General features: G+C 43.0%; 2 protein-coding genes across 3 annotated transcripts; both read right to left on the reverse strand.

Annotated features, from left to right (window-relative positions):
- Positions 1-643: 643 nt before the first annotated feature.
- Positions 644-13,549, reverse strand: tbc1d8b (TBC1 domain family member 8B). Of its 2 annotated transcripts, none has more exons than XM_084450548.1 (20): positions 13,363-13,549; positions 11,451-11,561; positions 11,162-11,280; positions 10,637-10,862; positions 10,153-10,393; positions 9,632-9,839; positions 9,384-9,551; positions 9,093-9,254; positions 8,737-8,887; positions 8,197-8,411; positions 7,532-7,649; positions 6,023-6,308; positions 5,498-5,615; positions 5,299-5,397; positions 5,138-5,206; positions 4,754-4,994; positions 4,542-4,607; positions 3,862-3,909; positions 3,625-3,722; positions 644-3,386 (listed from the first exon to the last, which is right to left on the reverse strand). In XM_084450548.1, exons 1-20 carry the CDS (start codon positions 13,487-13,489, stop codon positions 2,970-2,972), a joined length of 3,288 nt encoding a protein of 1,095 aa, XP_084306674.1. In that variant the 5' UTR covers positions 13,490-13,549; the 3' UTR covers positions 644-2,969. The 2 variants fall into 2 exon arrangements, with proteins under 2 accessions (XP_084306674.1, XP_084306673.1); XM_084450547.1 differs by having other exon boundaries at positions 5,498-5,627.
- A 668-nt stretch (positions 13,550-14,217) lies between these two features.
- On the reverse strand, positions 14,218-21,239 carry rnf128a (ring finger protein 128a). The gene is made up of 7 exons (XM_084449995.1): positions 20,703-21,239; positions 19,932-20,179; positions 17,252-17,323; positions 16,803-16,885; positions 16,620-16,716; positions 15,786-15,954; positions 14,218-15,286 (listed from the first exon to the last, which is right to left on the reverse strand). Exons 1-7 carry the CDS (start codon positions 21,121-21,123, stop codon positions 15,192-15,194), a joined length of 1,185 nt encoding a protein of 394 aa, XP_084306121.1. The 5' UTR covers positions 21,124-21,239; the 3' UTR covers positions 14,218-15,191.
- Positions 21,240-22,727: the final 1,488 nt, after the last annotated feature.

Here is a 22,727-nt window from a genome sequence, read left to right on the forward strand (position 1 = left end):
CTAGAGCCCCCCACCTCGAGGGACGGTATTGGAACCCTTTGCCATAATTAAACTATATGATGATGATATAAAATACTAGGGTCACAATTCAAACAAAGAATGCTTACAGTGAAAAGCCACACACACGAGACAAAACATTACATGTAGCTAGTTAGCAAGCTAGCTAGCCAACTAGCGAATCTAGGCAGTCGATTAGCTTGCTAGCTTGGGGAATTTATGTCTTGCAAAAACGAATTCTAAAATTATATAGCTAGCTAGGTCGCTGTATCCAATGTCAATTACCTATGATTTAAACATTGCAACTTAAAGCGTGGCGAGTTTACCTGCAAGTAAGAGAGTTTGCAGAGAGATGTTTCATGTATCCCTAGCTTCCCTTGCACCTTCCTTGCTAACTAGTAGCTACTCGTTAGCTAACAGGCTACATCTGCAGCTGCAATGTTTTTGCAAGTGTCTCGCGAGTTCCCCAACTTGTATGTTTGGTTGTCTTCAGAACATGATAGGTTGATCTGAGGAAAATAGTGTTTTGTTTTATCTATTAATTCCATGGAGGTGATTAATTCACCATGAAACAAACAAACAAATGTATTCAACAAACATGTTTCTATGAAAGCAATTTTTATTTATTTTGATATTCTGAGGAAACTTTACATTATATAAAGTTTCACTTGTAGTAGGCACAAGCATATCAATAACGTTCTGAACCAGACCCCCGAAATTAAAATAATGAAACATGTACACATATTGACTCGGTCACCAGTCAAATCTGTAGATTTACTGTATCGAGTAGTCATCGTAAATGGCATCTTGTACACATGACAAATAAACATTGAATCCTTAAACATTCTTTACGGCCAATGCAATGGTCATATATCTATTGATGGAAACATAGGCCTATTTGTGCTAGTCCCATTAAAGTAAATTAATTACCTCAAAATGTATTATTCCACTAATCATAGTCATAATATGATACTGTAACCATTGCATCTGGCTCCCCTAGTGCATATACTGTGATATAGGCTATTTTGGAAGTGCAGTCCCATCGTGAGTGGGAAACTGAACATTGGGGTATATTTCAAATCAAGTGTCTTTAACTTTGATACTATCTTTGATTAGCTATGATGATGCCCTGTTCTGTGTAATTTTAATGTAAGCCAGCCACATTAACAACCATGACAGGGGTAGGACCAAGAATTCCAGTTCAAATCTGACTGCTGAAATTCCTGCTCTAAGGAAAACATTTCAATTTAACTTTCAAAAGAAACGTGTCATCATATTCATTAGCTTCACAATTATTCATTCTTTGACAGACCGAACAGAACACCTATCAATAGTTCTTCATGATACTGTGCTAGGGTGTTAATTATGCTATAGTGACAACTATTTATATTAGTCTTAGCAGCTATTATAGCAATATATTTTGAAGGTTTTACATAAATGATGTAGGATGAGTTTATTCACTAGACTACTGTGTACAGTATGAACTGCACTGTTTCAATTTACACAGATGGCACTAAGCAAGCACGCTCAAACACAGTAAAAACACCATAGGAAATTGTTCATACAGTACCACATCTCTTGCCAGACACACAAAATTTGAAAATAAACATTTATCACTGTGCATGTAAAATAGAAATATCCACACAACATAAATGGCTTTGAAGCATGTTGTCAATCAAAAAAACACAGACAAAATTCTCAGTTTTACAGACCAGCACATCAAACGAAGAAATCAGTGACATTAGGAACCAACTATCCATTGTATTGGAATAAGTTTCCATGACTTGTCCATGCACCATTTAATGCTTGCATTTCAAAAGGCAAAAAAAGGTCAAAGGAATGTAGAACAGGATGTTACACCCCATCCAATTATTTTACCTGCAGCCTCAAAATACCAGTAATCAGATTTAGCCTGTCCTATATGTATTTTACATGATTTAATGACAATTATCATGACTCCCATGATAAATATCTAGTAATCTCTTGAACTCTGAATGTACAATATCAAACATAGGAAAACATGATCATAAATAGCCAATCCAATAGTCTTGTTCTCCATTTTTTTAATCTAATTATATCAATAAGCATATCCTTTGAATTTAACAATACTTTCAATACAATCTATACAATCTAAATATTACACTACAATATCCATCTTTAACAAGTAGTGCCCCAAGAGACCTTATTTCAAATTTGTTCTAAATTTTTCCTGATCTGAAAGGGTTTTTACTTGGCAATGACAAAAAGGCTTTTGATATTTAACGAATAATTCTCCAACAAGGCCATTGCATTCAAAAATTCAAAAAAGAGAGGGTTGGGGGGGTAAAATAAAGTGAAATAAATGTAGAAATAACCATTAAATTACTCACTTCGGGTTAATATCTAGTAGTCCCATTACGGTTACATTCAGGAACCCCTCCACAAATGATAACTAATGATAAACTGGTTATTGTAAAGTATCCCTTCATTGTAAAGTAAACAGCAGAGAACAAATAAAGTTGCCTTAAATGACAAAAATAGCAAATCTTTCATATCCTATGTAGATTTCATCTCAAATTTACAGGCAAGCTCTTAATATACAATTTTCTCAATCAACTCCTACTCTGGTTTGAAGCAGTGACCAGCATTCATTGTATGGCTTCAGCAGACTCCACTGGAGTACTATGTTATTCTCTACAGATTCTGTGCCGGTCCAAATTTTGAAAGGCTGGTGTTTCTGGAAAATATCTATGGACGCAAAGAAGCTCGATCAGTGCCGCTGGTGTGCAAATGACAAGTCTAAGTCAGGACAAACCACACAATGGATTTACAGACTTCACAGGGATTGAATGCCTTCTCTGAAAAATCTATGGTGTGGGTTATAGTAAACGGGACTGAATTTCAACCCGTTCCCTCTACCTGACCAGGTGAAGAAAAGAGGTGAGGAGTGTTCATGATGACTATATAATGGGTCGGACCCGTGATGTCATCCTTCACTTGTTTGCCTTGGCCTTCACCTGGACAGTCTTACCGTTGTCCAGCCGGGCCTGAATGTCTACCGGCTTCTCAAAGAAGCGCACGATGACCGGCTCATTCATGAGGGATGCCAGGACCTGCTCGAAAGAGAAAGACCACTCCACCTTCTCAGGGTTGGCCTCGGCCGCCGGGCTGATGGGCGTTCCGGGGGTCCCTGAGCTCTCCGGGCTGGGAGTGGCCTCCTCCCCCTCTGAAGCTGCCTGGGTGGGGCTGGTGATCGCCGGGGGGCTGCATGGCGCCTGCAGCCGGCGTCCAATCTCCTCCATCCTCAAGAGGAGACTAGTAACTCTGGTCACGGCACGGTAGAGGGACTCTTCCTCAGGGTCACCATGGAACAGGTTGTACAGAGTCTTGGAGAATTGGATGAACTGGGCCTGACAACAGTTATCAGTTAAGAATGTTGTTAGTTTGTTTCTGGATTTTTGACAGGCAGAAAATGATTAGGGAAATTGTGTAGGGTCAGGTATTAAAATAGGTACTTATTGAACAGGACCAATCAGCTCTTTTTGTTGCATGAAGGTTACTACCACAACCCTGTGCATTGTTTGGGTTCAGACTAGCCATCACTTTGGTGTCAGTGGGTATCCTAAAAAGCTTAAACCCTGCAGTCACCTGATTAATTCTGGGCAGATCCTTGATGCTCTCCTCCTTCTTCAGTATCTCATCCTGCCACTGCTTCAGATAAGCCTGCAGATCTACTTTTCCTCTGCCTGTGGGAGTCAAACAAAAACCACACACAAGCGCACGCACACACATACACACACACACACACAGATTGAGTGTACAACGGTTAATTGAATAAGCAGCAGTGGCAGTCAACGAAACAGAAGGGGAATGCAAACGCTTTACCTCTTTCTGGGCTTTTTCTAATCACGCCATCCTCTGGAAGATCTGACACTGTAATACAAGAAGGACATACCTTCACTTACAATGGAGGACATCATAACAGAAGAATTACAGTATGTCTAATCCAAATGTCCAACAGTATGTAAAAGCACATGCATCTCTAAGCTGCCGCAGATAAGAATATAGTTGCAAACAGAGGGGAAAAACTGTAAGGCATTGTTAAAGGCACACAGAGGAGCAGTGAGAGTGTTAAACCAATGAGTGAGACTGTGAAAGAGAAGAGAGAAAGAGACAAGCAGTGCAAGCTGACCAGATAGTCTATTGAAGTGGGACAGATCTTCAGTCATTGGAATAGAGTGGGGAAGCTGTTGGCCCTTTAAGTGGAAAGAACCGCCTGTGAAAGCTAGAAGATAACCTCTGTAAGTACATACAGCATTTGAATAGGTGTTCAAGAGCAGCAAACAAAGGTGAGAGCCCATTAGTAGAGGGAGGAGAGGAGACCAACCAACAGTATGAAGCCCAATATTAGAAAAGTGTAGTCAGTATTAAAGCTTATGTGAAAAAACAGGGGAATGAGTTTATATATCAAGAAAATACACATGCAGCGATTACAAAGTAACATTACAACTGGCAACCGCCAGAGAAGCGATTGACACAAGGTAATGTATGTCCTTCACTCTCACCTGGTGGAATATGAAGCTTGAACAGAAATTTCAGTTTATTCGTGAAAGAGCCGTTATACAAGATGTCTGTGGGGGGAGGGAGGGGGGGGGGGGACAAAACAGAGAGGTCATACAAGGTCAACGCTAGACGAGATGTGGCACAATTTCCGCAGATAGGGGTGGAGTGCTGCACCCTGGCGGGATGCGTCCCAATGTGAGTCATGTGACCTCACCCAGCGCGCAGCAGAACTCTCTGAAGTTGACAAGGCCGTCCTGGTTCTCGTCTATGAGGCGGAAGGCCCAGAGCGAGAGGGCGCCCTGGCCCACACAGAGGCACCAGGGCTCCAGGAGAGAGAAGAGCGACGTGAACTGCTGGAAGGCCAGCTGGTACTGGTCCAGATAGGCTAGGCTGGGGTCGTGGTGTAGCAGCGCCGGACTGTTCATTGTCCAGTAGCAGCTGAGGAAATGTTGCCTCTGTAAAAAATTTGACCCACAGGAGAATTAAGTAGGGACTATTTTTAACCCATTCTGATTTCAAGTTCTGCAGTGTTTGAACGCTGAAACTATAGAATATAGTCTTATAATAGTTTAAAAAGTAGGCAGCAGTGATTGCTCACCTTGAACAATGCATAAAGATTGTCAAGCTGGGAACCGCTGAACTTGACCTCCTGTGATACTACCCGTAGCTGGAATAAAACTGTCTCAATGAATCCTTGAACAAAATAATCATACTTTCGTAAACAAAGACCTAATTCATTCACCTAATGCTTCCACTCACAACGTTTTGCTTGGTCGTGTCCTCTAAGGTTTGGATGACAAAGAGTTTGTTTCTTTTCCGCATGCTCTCTACTTCCTCCGATCGAATATCTCCGTATTTCTGAAAGAGAAGAGGTGGGTTACAGTAGATCTGCAGCATACCTTTCAATTCGCAAAAAAGATGATGGCTGTCATTCGGCGGCAGCTGGGAAGTGGAGTACCTCGTAGGACTCTCTGATGAGGTCACTAATGTCCACCTTGGAGTCGGAGGCTTGGTTGTTGTTTCCCAGGGATGCCTGTTGCACTGTAGGAGGGAGGGGACTGTCCTTGTTTGTCACACTGTCAAAAAACCTACCGGGGAACACCGGAAAATCTACTAAGTAAGAGGGATAGTCTTGATGTCCCCAAATGACTTTTTTGTTTTTATGAACATTCTCAAAGTCTAAAGGCCGTTTCAGACGAGGAGCGATATCCGCGCATTGTAAGTCATTTTCAATGAGAGAGGCGGGCGGACAAATTGGGAGCCACGGACAATCTGGGGCGGAGCGGCAAGCGGGCGCGACCCCATGAAATTGTCGCGCGTGTGCTCGTTTCGTGCACACGCCCGCCCACGACAAGAGCTGAATTGTAGTCAGCTTTCCCCGCTGCGCGCAGGACGCGTGCGTCCCCTGCTGATCCAAGCGAGAACGCAGGCGGAATATCGCTCCCCGTCTGAAACGGCCTTAAAACAGAATTTTGACACTGACCTATTGAGAATGGTGACAGCCTCTGCGTCGTCGTGGCAGCAGATCAGAGCCTCCATGTTGTAGTTGAGCACAGCCAGGCCCAGCTGCAGGATGGCTTTGATGCCGTCGTAGAAGAAGCAGTCGACCACGTTGACGGCGCTCTCGATCGGCAGGACGCTGATGAACAGCGTGAGGAACCAGGAGAGGGAGACAGAGGAGAAGAAGGTGAGGTCCGTCATGTGCTCAGTCAGCTGGGACAGCTGCTCTCGGATCAGCTCCTCGAAAACCGCCTGGTCCACCAGGGCACCTGAGGAAACACAGACCCCTCTCACAGTCAGACCCCTCTCACAGTCAAACCCCTCACCTAGTGGCCATGCTTCCATCTAATTGTCAAGTGAATTTTAAGTGAACTTTTGAAATGAAAACTTGAAATTAGTTGAAATGAAAATCGGAATTAGTTGCGTTTCCATCAACTGGTTTGGAGCGAATAAACTAGGCTACGCAAAGCGTAGTTTTATCAGAAGTTGGTGGTATAGACTATGTTACACACAGCTGTAATAAACAGCAGAAGTAGTAGAGGTTGCTAAACAAAACCACAGTTGTTTTGGCCATCTGAGAAAAATGGAGAGCGGTCTTCAGGGATTTGTTTCCACTGGGAAAGTTGTAATTGTTCTTTCAGCTCGTATCGACCATGTTTCATGCTGTCCAGAGACAAACACAAGGAAATGCATTGATTCCAATGCGCCGGGAAGATGACGACTGCAGAAACAGCTGATCAGTCATGTGAATGTTAAATGTTAAATGCTACGTCAGAACATATTTGGCAAAAGTGTTTTCCATAACTCGAAAAAGGCAAAAACCATCTCAAGCGTGTAATTTCCACGCGAATTTGGCCTTTTCTGTCAACCTTTTCTGATGCAATAGTTCAAATGCGCATGAAAATACGTTGATGGAAACACGGCTTGTAAGTCACTTCTCATAGTCCCCTCTCACCTCACAAGTCAGCCTCTTGTTACAAGCATGTTGTCCTTTTAAATCTTTTTTTTTTGCATCTAGACCAGAGTGTGCGGTGTCTTTCTTTCTTATCAGTTTTGTTTCCCGTCTCCAGCACCTCTCCTATCTTTCCACGTGTGCGTTTTCTCCTTTTTTCTGCCTTACAACTAAACTCAACCATTAGCCGTTAGCTGTGTAGAATTTCACTAAATTTAGTCTCTAACTCAGTCTCAAAATCAACCTTCACTCTGCGAAACGGCTCTGCTTACAGGAGCTCCAGTATTACCTATTGTTCTTTGAGAGCTCCACTTACAGGAGCTTGAATGCTATCTATTGTTCTCTGTGATCAAAAGGCCTCTCCACCAAAAGGTCATCAGTGGTAGGCTACTAATGGCAGCAGAACACAAAGTACGAACTTGATCCTTTTGAGGGAAGGTGCAAATTAAGCAATAATAATGATGATTGTATGAATGACATACACGTTTACTAAAAGGTGCATTGATAGGCAGCTTAACAAAATCAAGCTGCTTCCCTCACCAATGATTCTGCGGTTGAAGTAGTCTGGCAGCATCCTCTCACAGACGGCCACCAGCAGCCAGAAGGCCTCCTCCTCTTTAGCGTAGAGTAGCAGGACCGACGTTAGGATGTTCATGGCCTTCACAGGAGAGAGGGAGGGCAGAGGTCAGCCTGGTCTTAGGTATGGTCTAATATAAAGAGGTGCTAAATTGAACCATTCTCATTTAAAATGATGAGCTGGCTAAGAGGCCCCCGGCAAGAATAAATACATACAAACATACAGAAATACGCAAGGTCAACACAGAACAACACATGAGAACAGCAAAGACAGCGAAGATAAATAAATAAAAACAAATCGCTGTGTGTGAAATGAGGGGGGGGGGGGGGGGGGGGGTTGTGTGTGTGTGTGTCTGCTTGTGAGTGAATGTGCATGTGTGTGTGTGCGCGGGGGTAAATCAACAGGAGCAACAGTCAACTACTATGATCTGTTGAAGTGGCTGTTTGAAGGTAGTGAGTGATGTGACACAAAGAATCTTACTGTTCCAAATAAAACCCTTTTCAGCTCCGTAAATTGCTTTTTGGTGTGTTCTTTCAGAGTTGAAAAGGGTTTCATTTAACCGTACCAAACTGCAAAACGGTTCTATAGAGTGAAGGGACAACATCCAGACGCTCTCCAGCCTGTTTACCTGGCAGTAGCCGATCTTGGGGTTCCTGTAGGCGTAGGCGGTGAGGACTCGTCGCAGGGCAGAGATGCCCGTGTCACTCTGGAAGGCCGGGTGTTCCGGCAGGGAACGGTGTAGGTCTCTCTCGATCTCGTCGGTGGCGAGGTTGCTCGTTCCGAGCGACTGCTCAACCAGCTCTGTGTAGTAGCCTGGGTGGGTGGCCATGTCATTCACTGCGCCTGCCAGGACAGAACAGCACACTCCACACAGTCACCCTATAACACACTATCCACATAATGAAGGCTCGGTCGTGTTCCTACAGTTTGATACGGGGTTAATAACCTCAAGAGAGTGACCTATGCTTTGTGTATTTTATTAAACACATGAACATGCTTCATACAATCTTACAGTCCCAGCTTCTTCTGCCCATATACCCTCCCGCGCATGCTTTTAACAGTACCCCATAATGTCATATATAACAGCTACATACAGCTTGCCGGTGGACACACACCCTTAAACACCACGCAAATAGAAGATGTTGGAGAGACGCATATAAAGGAGCACCTGAGAAGAGCATCCACAGCTCTCCTCTTAGGGCCTCAGGGACACCTCGCACAATCAGGTCGCGCGTCTTCTTGGTGCAGAACATGCTGGTGCCACGTCCGTACTCCGAGAAGTGGATATTCCACGACTGCTCTTTCATCTTCTCCTTCAGCTGTCAGGCAGAGGCAACACGTGGCCATTAGCAATGGGCCATCATATCAATATGACCAATTATACGCTATCACGTCGCTATCAGCAATGAGCTATCTATCCGGGCTGATGCGTCACTACTGTAGTGCTGTGCTTAAACATGGTCTCCTGTCATACTAAACCAGAAGGTATAAATCCGTAGGAAAAGAGTCGACATTCCCCCCTACCATTTTGGGGTCCAGGTTTTCGGCATCCTGAGGGTGGAACACGGTCATGAGCGCCTCAGTGCTGACAGCCTTGCTGCTGTCCTTCTGTCCCACCATCAGAGTCACCTCCTCTGGGTTGTCCTCAAAGTGATTGATGAGCGACTGGCACTCCCCTCGTATGGCCTGTGGCAGAAAACACCCTTACTTTATGACTAGAGAGAAACATGGAGACGCTGCGTACCGGAAGCGGACGTTGTGCCTTTGAGCCTGGCGAGGGTAAGGTCGGGGGGGGGGCTCTAAGCAGGCGGTCACCTCAGTCGACGCAGAGTGCTGAGGGCTGGCCGTCATGCCGCACCTCCTGCGGACAGCGACGGCGAGCCGCTCGTAGTCCCGGACCTCGGAGAAACGGAGCGCCCTCTTACCGCGCACGCACACCGTGAGAGCCCTGCTGCTCCGGTCCGGCTTCTCCACACCAACCACCTGCGAGAACAGACTTTTAAACAAACACCACTCGACGTCTACAGATATCATCAAATATCAAATATTAGTCTGGGCCTTGCCTCTCGGATTGGAATGATGACATGGCACTGGCTGCCATCTTGGCTGGCAAAACACAGGTAGCTCTCAGAGAGGCAGATCTTGCCCAGCGTGTTGAAGTGGCTGAAGGGTACCCACAGGAAGCTCTCGTACACCTCAAGCAGATTCTCCTCTTTGGGCAGCCTGAAAAAGGCCCTGAACTGCTCGTTCCTGGCATGAGTTTCCAGGCCTCTGGAAAACAGCAGTGCGACTGGGTGAGGGGTTTTGAGAGCACGAGAGGAAGCTAGCTGGATAGTTTCTGTTCACTTTGATGCCCTGAGATATCTACTGAATATGAACGCTGATAAGAGTTGATTGTTCAAGACACTGTTGTGGAAGAGTGGAAGTAGGAAACAGACAGGTACGCCTTTTAATTCCTGGCAGGGGGACTGCCGATGGAAACTAGCCTTTTGGCTAAAATCGGGTGCATTTACACTATGTGTTTATTAATGTATGTTGTCCCTCTTAATCAAATAAACTAAACTGAAACTGAGACAGACAGTACCTCTTGGTGATTTGTAGAGGGTCAGAGAGGGCAAGATCTCCCTGAAATGTCTCCTTATCGAACAGGCGCTTGATGGAGTAGTCGGCCAGCTGCTCCATGATCAGGAATGTCTCGTTGAGGTGCAGGAACATGGAGAAGTAGTGATCATCCCCATGTGCCACCACATGGATGCTCTCCGTCAGGATAACGTTGGACGTCTTCTCCAGCCGCCAGATCTCATCCCAGGAGATGACCAGCTTCACTAAAAACATCAGATTGTCTTTCCTAAAGTGACTTTCTAACATTCTAATAGCACTTAAAAAGGCTGCGTAATGTCACTTTGCATACACTCTGTTACAAAGGGTTCTCTCTGTTTTAGTGTACCACAGTAAATGCTAGTTTATAGTAAATGGTAGTAAACATGTCGGGCTATGTTCCACAGACATGACCATTCTAGTGACTGTATAAACATGTCATGAATAGCTGACTGGGAGGTCTCTCGTACCCTCGGCGCCCAGCAGGTAGGAGTAGAAACAGAGGAAGTTGGTGCTGAGGTAGAGCCACCCCTGGCATGGCACTCTGCCCCTCCAGTAGCTACACGAGTAGTACGTCACCAGCTTCTCTTTCTGAGGGAGATCAAACCACTTCTCAAACCGTAGGAGAGCCTCTCTGAACTTTTCTGGGTCGTCTTCCTGCACCAAGGAAGCCTTCCCCTCCTCAGCAATCAGGCCCTGACAGGAGGAGATAATACTGGTATAGCGTGGACCACTGGGGCACCTAAATGTGATCTAGTTTAAGCGGAGTCAAATATGTTTCTGCTAGCTAAATTGTGTTCTTCAATTCACAATACTGTTCCACATCATCATAAGAAAATAACGGGCAGTCGAACAACAAAGACACCCAGTGTGTTCACAGTGAGCGCATGTTATCATGTAGTGCATGATGAATAAAACATTCAGACTGGAGGAGGCATTCGCCCTGCAGTGAGAGTCTGAGAGTCGCTACTGTTAATTGATTGAGGATTCCGTACTCTGATCTTGCCCTGTACAAAGCTGGTGATGTCATCACTGGAGTCAAACACAGACAGGGTCCTCATGATGTTCTGCTGTAGCCAGTCCCAGTGTCGGCAGATTTCCTCTTTGGTGGCAGCTAATCGGGGGGAAAGTAGTCACAGTCACAAACCGTGGGGAACAAGTACAGTACCCTACTGACTAAGAAAGAGGAACTGTACTGAAAATGTCTGTCAACTTAAAAGAGTCTTGGACCAATTAGGATTTGAAGTAATTTAGTAAATCGGGATTTGAAGGAAAAACACTTGCCACATGCTATGGACCAGTAGACCTGGGAGTCCGGTGTCTGGTGTAGAATGCGGAAGGGGGCGACCTTGGATGTGGAATCCAACACTGTATCCAGCGTTCCAACAAGAAGGCCTGTTACACAAATCCATACAATGGTGAAATACAAGCCCAATATATTACACATATTGCAACAAATGAGTCACAGGCAGCAGACCTAGTTCTATTGTGCTTGAAATGTATTTAATTTCGACCCAGGACCGATACGCAGCCTATATCAGACAGAATGAGACATGAAAATCCTGATGAAATGTTCAAGAATGAACAATGTCAATATAATTTGGCAAATCCATGCTGTATGACAGACCTTACTCAATCAAATGGCATTATCACATACTGGAGAATGGCAAATACTATTTGTGCTGTCCATGTATGTGAGCATGTATCTGGCCCTGGCTAAAACTAGCCGTGTAGCATTACCTATCCATGGAGTGCCCTTCATTAATCATTAACAAGGTAAAAGAGCTATACTGCTCCAAGCAACACCATCGGCATAACGCAGGGTCGCTAGCTGACCATATCCGTCACACAGATATGACTGAGATTGTTTTCCACGTACATCACCAAATGCACAAGCTTGAAATCAGAAATCAGCCAATGTCCATCTCCAGTAAAGGGTCACTCTTATTAAATAAGCGATCAATGAAAGAGAATGCCAAACACTTTTAGAGATTGAAATGGAGATACTTCAGGATAAAAAGGCCCTTGAACTGGAGAGGGCTTCAGTTGAATGGGATGACAGACAGCAGTGAATGTCCACCATCATTAGACCAGATGAGACCACCGTTGTGTTCCACTCCATCTAGCTACCCATGAACATCAATTAGGCTGCAGCTCGGTGGTGTTCGATCATAAAGTGATTCAATGTTAACGTTTGGATGGACTATTAGACCCCCAAAGTAAGATCTCTGATGTAAGTATCAATACAACTGTTTATGTTGTTATATTTACATGTAATTATATTATCAATTATAATTTCATTCAAGGTATGTATTTGTAAACATCAAGAGGTGCTTATTTGTAATCACCAAGAGGTGCTTTGATTTATGGTAGTGACCATTTTTACAACGATCGGAAGTAATAATTTCAGGCATTTTAGCCATAAATTCATTATATTTGGGTTATGGTTAGGGCTATGATTAGGGTCAGGTAAGGATAGGGTTAGAGTTGGTTAGGTTTTGAAAGCAGAATTCTACAAAACAAGATTCAGTGCCTTAAGAAAAGCGGGCAAGTCTATTTATTCTAAACTAGTTTCAAGATACAACATGTTGCAATTACTGTAATCACATCAATGTGAAGATCACATTGTCATACTGTAGGGCAACTGTCCACTGCAGATGATTGGATTGGTCCATTATCATACTTGTGACCTCATCATCTCTCTCCTCATAACACTATCATCATCCTCATCCTCAAATCTGACATTAATCTCTAGGCTATCTATAGCAGTGTGCCTGTGCCTCTGTTTGTGATGTGGATGTGAATCAAAACAGGTACTATTTCCCTATAATGGAGGTTCGAATACACTACTATGCTGTTGGGTAATTTTGTCAACGAGTGCACAAAAAATAGCGGAAATTGGACCAGACGTTAAGGTAAAAATCAGCACTCAGCTTTTAGGCCTACATTGTATAACGATACCTGTTGCAGTGTGATGTTTCCATTTTGCCATCTGTTTGGATTGGTTTGTCAACACATATAGCACAACTAAAACTGTCAGCACCCCACCCACGTCTTTGAGACAGTCTCAGGACGGACCGCAACACGAAGATAAGATCTGTTCAAAATGCATAGTCTGTTTTGGCGAAGTCGGCTATATTATTGTCTTTCCTGCTAGACTCGCAAGCAAAGTCATCTCTACTGTACACACACATACCTGTCAAGCCTCCCCCACCTTCTCCATATCCTCGCCTCCTCTGTAGTACAAAATAATCATTGCCCTTTTCCGTCACCCATAACTTGAATGCATTTTTCAGCAATATCTCTTCAGGTTTAAGCCACATATTTCAATTAGTAGGCTATATATCTACTGAGTCCAAAACATGACACGATGTTCATTTCATTTCCAACACCCATGGACATTTGTTTGTGGCGACCCTTTCCCACGTCGACAGAAACGATGCCAAAATCAATCTTGCAAGGGATTCTGGGATTGTAGTCTTTGATATTAGTGGGCGTGGGAAACATAATGAGCTTCTCCACTGCGCACTTGCCTTCCCTTAGTCCTTCGCTATCGATGTTTCATATGGAGATAGTCACAGCAACTGTTGACCTGATCCAGTATGGCAAGGAGGGATCAATATAGTTTGAGAAGCAGTACTGATGTTCTAACAATTTCAGAGTAGCCTATCAATACACTGACTTGAGCTTCTATCAAAAACAACCAAATTTAATAATTTTTAAATGATAAAAAAAACGTATGCACTGCTTAATACATTTAACATATTAAAAGGTTAAGTACACAGTCATTATTTACCCTAAGTAGGCCTACACAGTACATTTATTCTGGCTCCAGTGAGTTCACCCTTCCCTTCCGTTTACCAGATTTGAGCGTTTCACTTTAAATGAGGATGTTGGTCATGGGATCACAAACTGACATGACTAACACTCTCTGCCAATAGTTTAATAAATATTTATCAAAAGGATAATCAGAAACTCTCCGCTGTAAAAAACAAAAACAAAAAAACAAAGCAGCCAAGCAGACAGTATATTTTGATAAAACACATTTATTTACAATATTGTCAACTTATATTTAATACACCAAAAACCCCACATATCTGTAAAAAGAGAAAAATAAAGAATACATTTTGTCCCTTATTATCTAAATATTTTATAAATCTTTACTCTGGAAAGGCTGAACGGTTTAAAAATAGTGATGTCCTGACACAATAAATTCAATTCATTCATTTAAAGTGCATGCATAGCCTGGCTGAGACTATTCCGTTAATTAAAAGTAATTTAGGATCGTCTTGCACTAGACAAACACAATTTCATGAGGTACAGAGGCAAAAGGACATTTTTTCACTTCCATACTGTCAAAATCTCAGACTTTCAAAAATGAATGTCCCGCTCCTAATTATCAACTTGACATATTAAAAATTAGTGAACAGATTAGAAAACAAATTTGCCGAGCTGTGGGCGGGGGTAGATGAATTGAGAAACATACTATCAATTTGAAACAGCAAGACGTTGGAATGTGGGATGCGTTTAAACACTTGCTCCTGACAGAGGATGAAAAAACCTGGGTGTCCTCTGTCCACAGAGACAATGATGTCCTATGCTTCAAAATGAAGTAAAATCCATAATTACAAGACACGCAGTGTGTGTTATATTAGTACATAGCAATTTAAAAACAGTAACTCATCAGGTGATCTATGACTGCAGTGATGACAGTAAATAAATTCTAAATCAAATAAACCATTAAAATGAATTTAAAGTGGTATGAAACCGCATGTAAAGATGGGACAACAGTTGCCATTTCATAACAGTAGTCGTGCATCTGAGAAGGGATTGATTTCAAAGATATACATTGACCAAGTTCTTTTTTCCTACAGTATGAACAATCTCAAACCCACAGCGCTGTTTTCACTTGCTTCATACATTACCCACTAGCAACATCTTTGAATGTACAGTAATTGATTGTGGCGTAGGTGGGTCCCATTACTCAAGCTCTGGTGAACAGGTGAGCATGTTTCTCCTGGGATTTTATCGGTTCTGCAAGTCTCCCTCAAAGGCCAGGTTGTCGTAATGAGGCTGGATCTCTATGTGGATTGCACTTGGATCAGGTTGGTCCTGAATAGCTGCGAAAAGAAAGCCTATCTGTTCGTCAACTCCTTCAAGAACAGCAAGAGACAAATGGGTGTCTGTTTACAGAGACGACAAAGAATTTCAGATGAACTCAAGTTATGATCTTGCGTAGAGGCACACCTTGGTTCTCAGGTTTTAAATTAACCTGATGACACTATCAACAAAGTAGGCGGCATCAGTGACAGGAACATCTAGTCACAAGATTTCGACACATTTCAAATATGACTCACAAAATTCACACAGTATGTCTTGAGCAGGGATGCACAGCGCTGTGGCTTTCGCACATATTTTGTCACCTTCATGTGAAAGCCTGCACATTCAAGATGATGTGAAGCAGCGATCATACCGTTAATGATGAAGTAAACCTTGTCAGACTAGATGTGACCGTAAGGTAGGAGAATGAAGTAGGCCTTCTCAGACTAGATGTGAAGGTAGGAGGATGAAGTAGGCCTTCTCAGACTAGATGTGAAGGTAGGAGGATGTGTGGTTCACCATTATATATGTGGGTCTCCTCCGCTGGGCTGCTATGCACCTCAGTTCCTTGGACGGAGGCGTAGCCTGAGGAAGCGGTCTCGCTGCGGGCATCCTCAGGGACAACAGGGTAGGACACGAAGTCTGGAGGCGTGGGTGTTTCATGATTGGACTCTTCCATGTCAGGGTGCTGATCAGAGGGACAGAGTGACGGATTACTACCCCCCATTCCCCTAGCTTGGGTCCGGACCTTCGAATCCGCCCACTCCACCGAATTTGACTGATTCTTGGTCTTGATTCTTTACTTGGAAACAGAGGTTTCTCCAAGTAAAAAATGACTGGTCCAATGAGCGCTGCGGGGGACTAATGTTGTGTTTAACATTAGTCCCCCGAATGCGAATGTCACATGTCGTTTACATGACGTTTACATGACTTTCTATGTAAACTCGCCGCGCCGCAGGAAAAATTTGTGCCCCACAGCATAATGTGGGGCACATCATTATGCTGTGTGAACACAGCATAATGATTAGCCAATCAGTGCCAAGGGCGAGACTAACGCCGTGTTTGCTATTGTCAAGCGTTGTCAAGCTGTTATTACTCCCAAAGAGGAGTAATAACAATGGCTGTTCAATGAACATTGCAATGATGATTAAAAGGACCAATTACTTTGAAATCCGTACAGCACTCTGCTTTGAAGGCATTTATTTAAATGGGAGATTTTTCTCATTTCCACTTAAAATGCTGTTAGTTTCAGGCAGATGTGTTGGCCTCTAGTGATTGGTAAGGGAAAAATGAATCCCCCTTCCCCCAATGAAATCGGTTAAAGAGGGAGAAATTATGCATCACTCAACCTACCTCAACTCCCAGGGCCTTTAGGATGTCACATTTACACATGGGACAGGTGCGGTGCTCCAGAAGCCAGGGCTCAATACAAGCTTTGTGAAACAAATGACTGAAAAAAGAAAAAGAACTACGTGTTACAACAGTCTAAAAAAATAGAGGAAGAACATAATGATGGTTAATCTGAATAGGACACACTTGCAAGTGAGAATGGACAACACATCGCCAGGTTTGTAGGCGTCAATGCACACTGCACAGGTATCAGCATCAGGCCCAGTCTCCTAAAAATAAAAACAAATAATAATAAATAGCTGAGACAAAGCATACTTGTGACATTTTCCTGCTCCTAGTAATGCAATCTTTATGAGGAACAAAAACTCTTTCCCACAAGATGCAAGCTTGTGAGCTGCATGCCTCCATTTTGAAAGACATATTTTCATACTATGCTCTGGACTCTGGTCGTTTTTGCATTTGAGCCTTGACAAAAAAGGGATCCCCCATTACCAAACCTATGCTCTTCAAATGATTCTCTCACCAGGGATGTATTTTTCAGTGTGCCCCCGGGACAAAGACTCAACATGGAAAACTCATCCACACCCAACACACCTTGACATACTCTGGGATAATGGATGGTGAAAACAATTAACCTGATCTCCTTGTTTCAGCGTCCGGACTTGGAGTTGGCCGATGGCCTTCTTGGCTTCAGCCTTGAGCTGTTTCTGTTGGAGAGTGAAAGGGCAAAAGATTAGATGAAACGCAGGTTGTTGATATAACCACACCAAACTGCTTGGTCAGCGTCACAGCACGTCCACCTCAAACCTGTTCAGCAGTCAACAGACATAATAACGAGAGGGCAAACATGACGCCCTGTTACATTTTTCCTTCACAGCATCTTATATTGTCACATACATACAGTATATCATAGTGACGAGAAGGAAACCATATCCAGTGATGTCATGTTAGTGACATTAGTTCCCCACAGGGACCTTGCTGAACCGGGACTGTGTTCATTACTGCAGTCCTACTGTGCATCATTAAGCCTTTCCGCTGGGAGTGCATACTGGAAACGTTACATCAGCTTATATCAGACATCAAAACAGCAGATTAAGATTTACATCAGGGGCTTTGGTACGCAGCATAATCCGACGGACGAAGAAGTGGCCCAGAGCTACAAAAATTGCAATTTGGGATATAAAATTGTGTTTAGGACAGGCGCACACACACACACACACAGTAAATTATCCTTATTGCACTTCTCATGCAGCTCTCCCCGTGGCAACGGTGCTAAATAATATGCACACAGGCAGACAGGTTATGTAATGAGATTAATGACACAGTAATAACACAATGAGGCATTGCAGGGATAAAGCATTTTTCTTTGGGGATTCAATGAAGATCATGATAATGTTTGCTTTGCTGAGAGCTATAGAGAGAAGACAGTCAAAGACATGACATTACATTAGTCATTTAGCTGACACTTTTTAAATACCATTACTTACAGTAATGGTGTTTTAACGTAGGAAAGGTCTGTGTACTACTACTTTCCAGAACTCACAAGTGAATCTCCTTTCTAAAACAAGTGACTAAGGGCATAATCTAGTTCTGAAGACTACACTCACTAGACAAAGTACTGAAAAGAGAAAGTTGATGTCTCAGTGTTTGATGTTGACTTGAACCAGGGACAGGGCATTGAATAGTCCTGAAAAGAGGCAGATTTCAGGCTGAATACTGTTGTTAGTCTGTTGATTCAGATTTGCAGGAGCATGCTGCCGTCAGTGTATTTCAAAGGGGGAGCATGGGTTCTGCATATGATTACAGACTGAACAATGGTGCCCTGTGGCCCCAAGCGTAAGGTCTTACGACAGTGGGCGAAGCCAGCTCTGCTCTCACTACTGCTCAGCTAACCACTCAAAAACACTTCACTGTGTCTGTCTGCTCTCTGTCTGTCTGTCCAGACTCTGATGCAAGCCTTGGCCACTCGGAAACTGGGCCCTCATGAGAAACGCAACATAGGCTATGCATTCTAAATATGTTCACAGAACATTCAAAATAAGCCCTTTTAACATCACTGCTACTGTCAATGTTACCCCTGATGCGGTTGAAGTAAACAGAAGGGAAGCGTACAATGAACTTGAAACCATGTCCCTCTCCACAATAGTTTCAACTTGCATAACATTCCAGAGATCCAGAGAGATCAGACCAAGACAAAGTACGCTGCTGGTTATGCAGCATACAGTTCAAAGGTTTAGAAAAAGAGGCTCCATTCATTGGAACTCATGATTCTTCGGCCTACAGCAAATATTGCTCCACCATGGCTGTAGCCTTATGGTGAGGATACAGGCTTACTCAACACTGTGTGACAACTTGTGACACTCTTGAATCCAATCTAAACTCTTGGAAAAAGCTTACAAGAAGCAGAAACCTGTTTAGCAGACATGTGGAAGCCAAAAAAAGATTCCATCACAAGTCAAGACTGTTGCCAGCCACAGGAGGAATTCACTAGCTCTGCCCCAACAACTCTATTGGCCCCAATTCCAACTTACTGAAAGCAAATGATCCTGTGCTTGACGAACAAATAGCTTAACATACGATAGAGCAATATAGTAAAGTAACTCCTGTAAAGATAAGCAATCCCCAGTACTTGTTTCGGTGTTGCTTCATCCAACTCTCTCTACTGTGGCTCAGGAATGGAGACACACCTGAAGAGTGACACAGTTTCTGAATGTCGCCACTTCATAGAAGCCCACACACAAAAGGTATCCTATGTTTGTGTGTATATGATCTCATGGCTGATGTTGTATTGTATTATGGGAAGGAAATGACCTAACTACATTGTTCCACTTACAAAGGTAAATGTGGCACCATATTTTGAGTCTTGCCTAAATTTTGCTCATAATAAATGGCAAACACAATTAATTTCTCTTTGTGTCCAAAGGGATATGTAGATGGAGTTTGGACAGAGGAGTGTGTGGAACTGGTTAGACAAGTTTTGAATAACAAGCCAGCCTACAACAAAAACAACCCCCTTCGTCTACATTAAATCACACCCCCTCAAATGAAAAATATTACATACGGGACAGCTACACACTAACTTGTGGTATATTTTTAGTCTTTGACCACAATCCTTAATTTATTCACAGTATTTCCACTTCTATTATGTGATTTTATTTAAATGTACATGTTATTGTTGTACATTATTGTAAGTGGTCTCTTATCAATTTTACCTGTAAAGTGTCTTACTGTTTATTGCACGTGTCTGACAACACAAAAGTTCCTTCTGAAAATGCAGTTCTTCCAATCAAATTGTATTCCAGTGTGTTGTTTTACCTCTTTGCTGTTATGTAGCCGGACACTGTTGAGGCGACGGGCAGAGTAGAAGATGAAGTAGCCCACAGTGGCAGCTGTGACCACGAAGAAGGATATGGAGACAAAGAAGACAGAGTAGTGGCTCATCCAGGGACCATGCTGCTTGCCCACCTCGATGCTCATCATGACAGGGATACCCTGTTTAATTAGCTGAACAATCTCCATGCCACGGACGTGACCGACCATGATGGCAACCATATCTCCTGTTCCTGTAACCAAGAAAAGAGGGAGAGGGTGCATTTTATTTTTATGAGGGTACCACGCATGGCACAGAAATTACAAGTCCAGATCGAAAAGTATCCAAATGGTTCTTTGGTGTGAAAATCGGGCCTGATCTAATCACAAAAAAGCACAAATCGATCGATCGAAGGGTAGGTCTACACATAATAATCCATACACAATCTTGATCGTGCCGACAACCACTTCCTTGTGTTGAGGCAATCTACAATGTTTCTGCGGCCTACATGGAAGAAATGTTGATATTATATTACCTATAGTTAGTTTAATCGCAGGTGGAGCATATTACAACTAACTATATCACAATACCAAGAAACTGCTTGTTTTTAGGTGATCTTTTGCTTGGTGTCTGTCTGACCAACAGACTACTGAGTGTTAACAGGAAAGCCACCGAAAGCCTCAGTCCCATGCAGATTGAAGGTGGGATCGTACAGAATTCAGGCCGACGGCACGGCTCGTATGCCTACAAAACTTTCAGTTCAATAGGCTACATACCTGGGTGCGACATTTGGATGACTCTATCTGTACCAAGATCGTTGAAAATTACGGCAGCAACAGCCCCTTTACTGGCCGCAACATTGATCTTCTCGGAAAAAGTACATCCATGACCGCGTTGAATTAACGCTATCCACCCCTTAGACTCATTTGGTATATCATAAATTGTATCAGCCTCGCAACTGTAAATCGGATCAGGCACTAGCACGTCCCCTGACACAGTAACTTTCTCAGAATCTTGTCCATACAGTCCAATTTCCTCTTGCCGCCATACAGTTTCGTTGTTGTCAGGGTCAACAAAAGAAACATTCAGGTAAGCTGTGCATATGTAATTCGCCTGCGCAAAATGCAAACTCGACACCTGGATACATGAAGCCACAAACAGCCATGAAAAAAGAAACCGTTTCGTTAAACGGTCCATAACTCAGTTTACCATGCGCGTGCTATTGGGAATAAAAAACAAACGGTAGAACAAAGAAAAGTTGTTTCTTATCGACTCGACTTCACGGTGTTTGTTGCTGCTCGGTGCCGACAGGTGACCAGTTTAGTCCACATACGTATGGTTCTCCTTTCAACCAGGTCAAATTGTGAAGTACACTCCCAGCTAGTTCTTAAAGGAGACGCACACAATTCGCGTCGCGTCGCCATCAGCGTTGGATCAGGTTCCCATGGTCAGGTTCCCATGGTCAGGTTCTACCGGGTTCTACCTGCTCCTCAGAGCGCATTATTTAGACAATGTATAGGCTATAGTGGCGTTTCATCCCATACAAACATTTGCATTAATTCCTTAATTTCTGACTGCGTTTTTACTTAACTGCATGCTTTTAGGCCAATAATGGTCTTCTATTTTCCTCTCAGTTTTGTCAGCGCTCGAGACCATATTATTTTTGTCTGCTGGCCTTGAATGTATCTTTGTTTGTGGCATTCATGTTCATCTTCTATTAGTGCATTGCCTATTTTTATCACGTGACCTTGCTAAGCTTAAATGGTAAATGGTAAATAGACTGCACTTATAAAGCAAAGCGCTTTACAATGGCCTCTCATTCACCCATTCACACACTAACCCACACCAATGATGGCAGCTGCCATGCAAGGTGCTAGCCTGCTCATTGGGAGCAATTTGGGGTTCAATGACAGATCTTGTGATATGCTATATATATATATATATAAAGAGGTAATATATATATATATATTTAAAGAAAGAATAGAAATACCCCCCGGGTCCAAAATGAATGTTATCTTGGGGTTCTCTCTGAGCTTTGGCACCCATCTCTAACAAGGCTCATGAGCCAGTAGTATATTACAATATTGGTACCACACAGTATCTTTGTGTCAGGAGCGATCAGGAGTCGTAATACTATTGGCACACAAGCCTTGTTAAAGTTAGCCAATCATTGCCATCCTGATCACATTCTGTTTCTGTCCACAGATCACTCTGGTAATGCTCCAGTTCAGACAGATTTCCACCCGATCTGCCCAATCATAACCATTTATCTAATATGATACAATGACTGTACCACTTGATACAATAATTCGATGACTAACCCACATTTTATTGCTCTGATTGGTTGTAGGTCTACCCAATTAAGTCCAGAGGCATTTTGGTTTGCGCTAGTTATTAACACCCCTTGGAAATCTAAAATGAACTGAGAGTTTCCAGGCACATTTGCATTTGCGAATTTGGCCTGGCGATGCCAGTCTGTTAGTTTTTTTTATTTTTATGTGTCTACATAAAAATGTTATCTATAGCACCTTTAAGGTAGTCTATGCAGTTAGTCTATTTTGCTGGCAATGTCTTATATTTAGTTGTGCTGAAGGTCATGTATTTCAAGGATATACATATAAGTACATTTAATCTGCAGTGACAGCATGGTACCTTGATAAAAACTCCACTAGTGTGGGAACAAAGATATGATTTGTATGTATCTTCTTACCTGTAACCTAAGAAGAAGTGTTTTGTAAATTAAGTTTGGTAAATTAAGTTTGAATAGACCTTTGTTTGTGGTATAACAGGCTGTCTCACCG

The sequence above is a fragment of the Borostomias antarcticus genome, assembly GCF_949987555.1.
Source record: "Borostomias antarcticus genome assembly, chromosome: 15".
In the NCBI taxonomy this organism is placed as follows: Eukaryota; Metazoa; Chordata; class Actinopteri; order Stomiiformes; family Stomiidae; genus Borostomias; species Borostomias antarcticus.

Excerpts from the sequence above, each read along its gene's own strand:
- tbc1d8b (XM_084450547.1), bottom strand. The coding sequence starts at position 13,489 with ATGTGGCTTAAACCTGAAGAGATATTGCTGAAAAATGCATTCAAGTTA. Across the intron at positions 9,840-10,152 it reads CCTCTACAAATCACCAAGAG|AGGCCTGGAAACTCATGCCA; the intron begins GTACTGTCTGTC and ends GCTGTTTTCCAG. Across the intron at positions 9,552-9,631 it reads TCATCATTCCAATCCGAGAG|GTGGTTGGTGTGGAGAAGCC; the intron begins GCAAGGCCCAGA and ends CTGTTCTCGCAG.
- rnf128a (XM_084449995.1), bottom strand. The coding sequence starts at position 21,123 with ATGGACCGTTTAACGAAACGGTTTCTTTTTTCATGGCTGTTTGTGGCT. Across the intron at positions 16,886-17,251 it reads CGCTGAAACAAGGAGATCAG|GAGACTGGGCCTGATGCTGA; the intron begins GTTAATTGTTTT and ends TTTTATTTTTAG. Across the intron at positions 16,717-16,802 it reads TTGTCCATTCTCACTTGCAA|TCATTTGTTTCACAAAGCTT; the intron begins GTGTGTCCTATT and ends TTCTTTTTTCAG.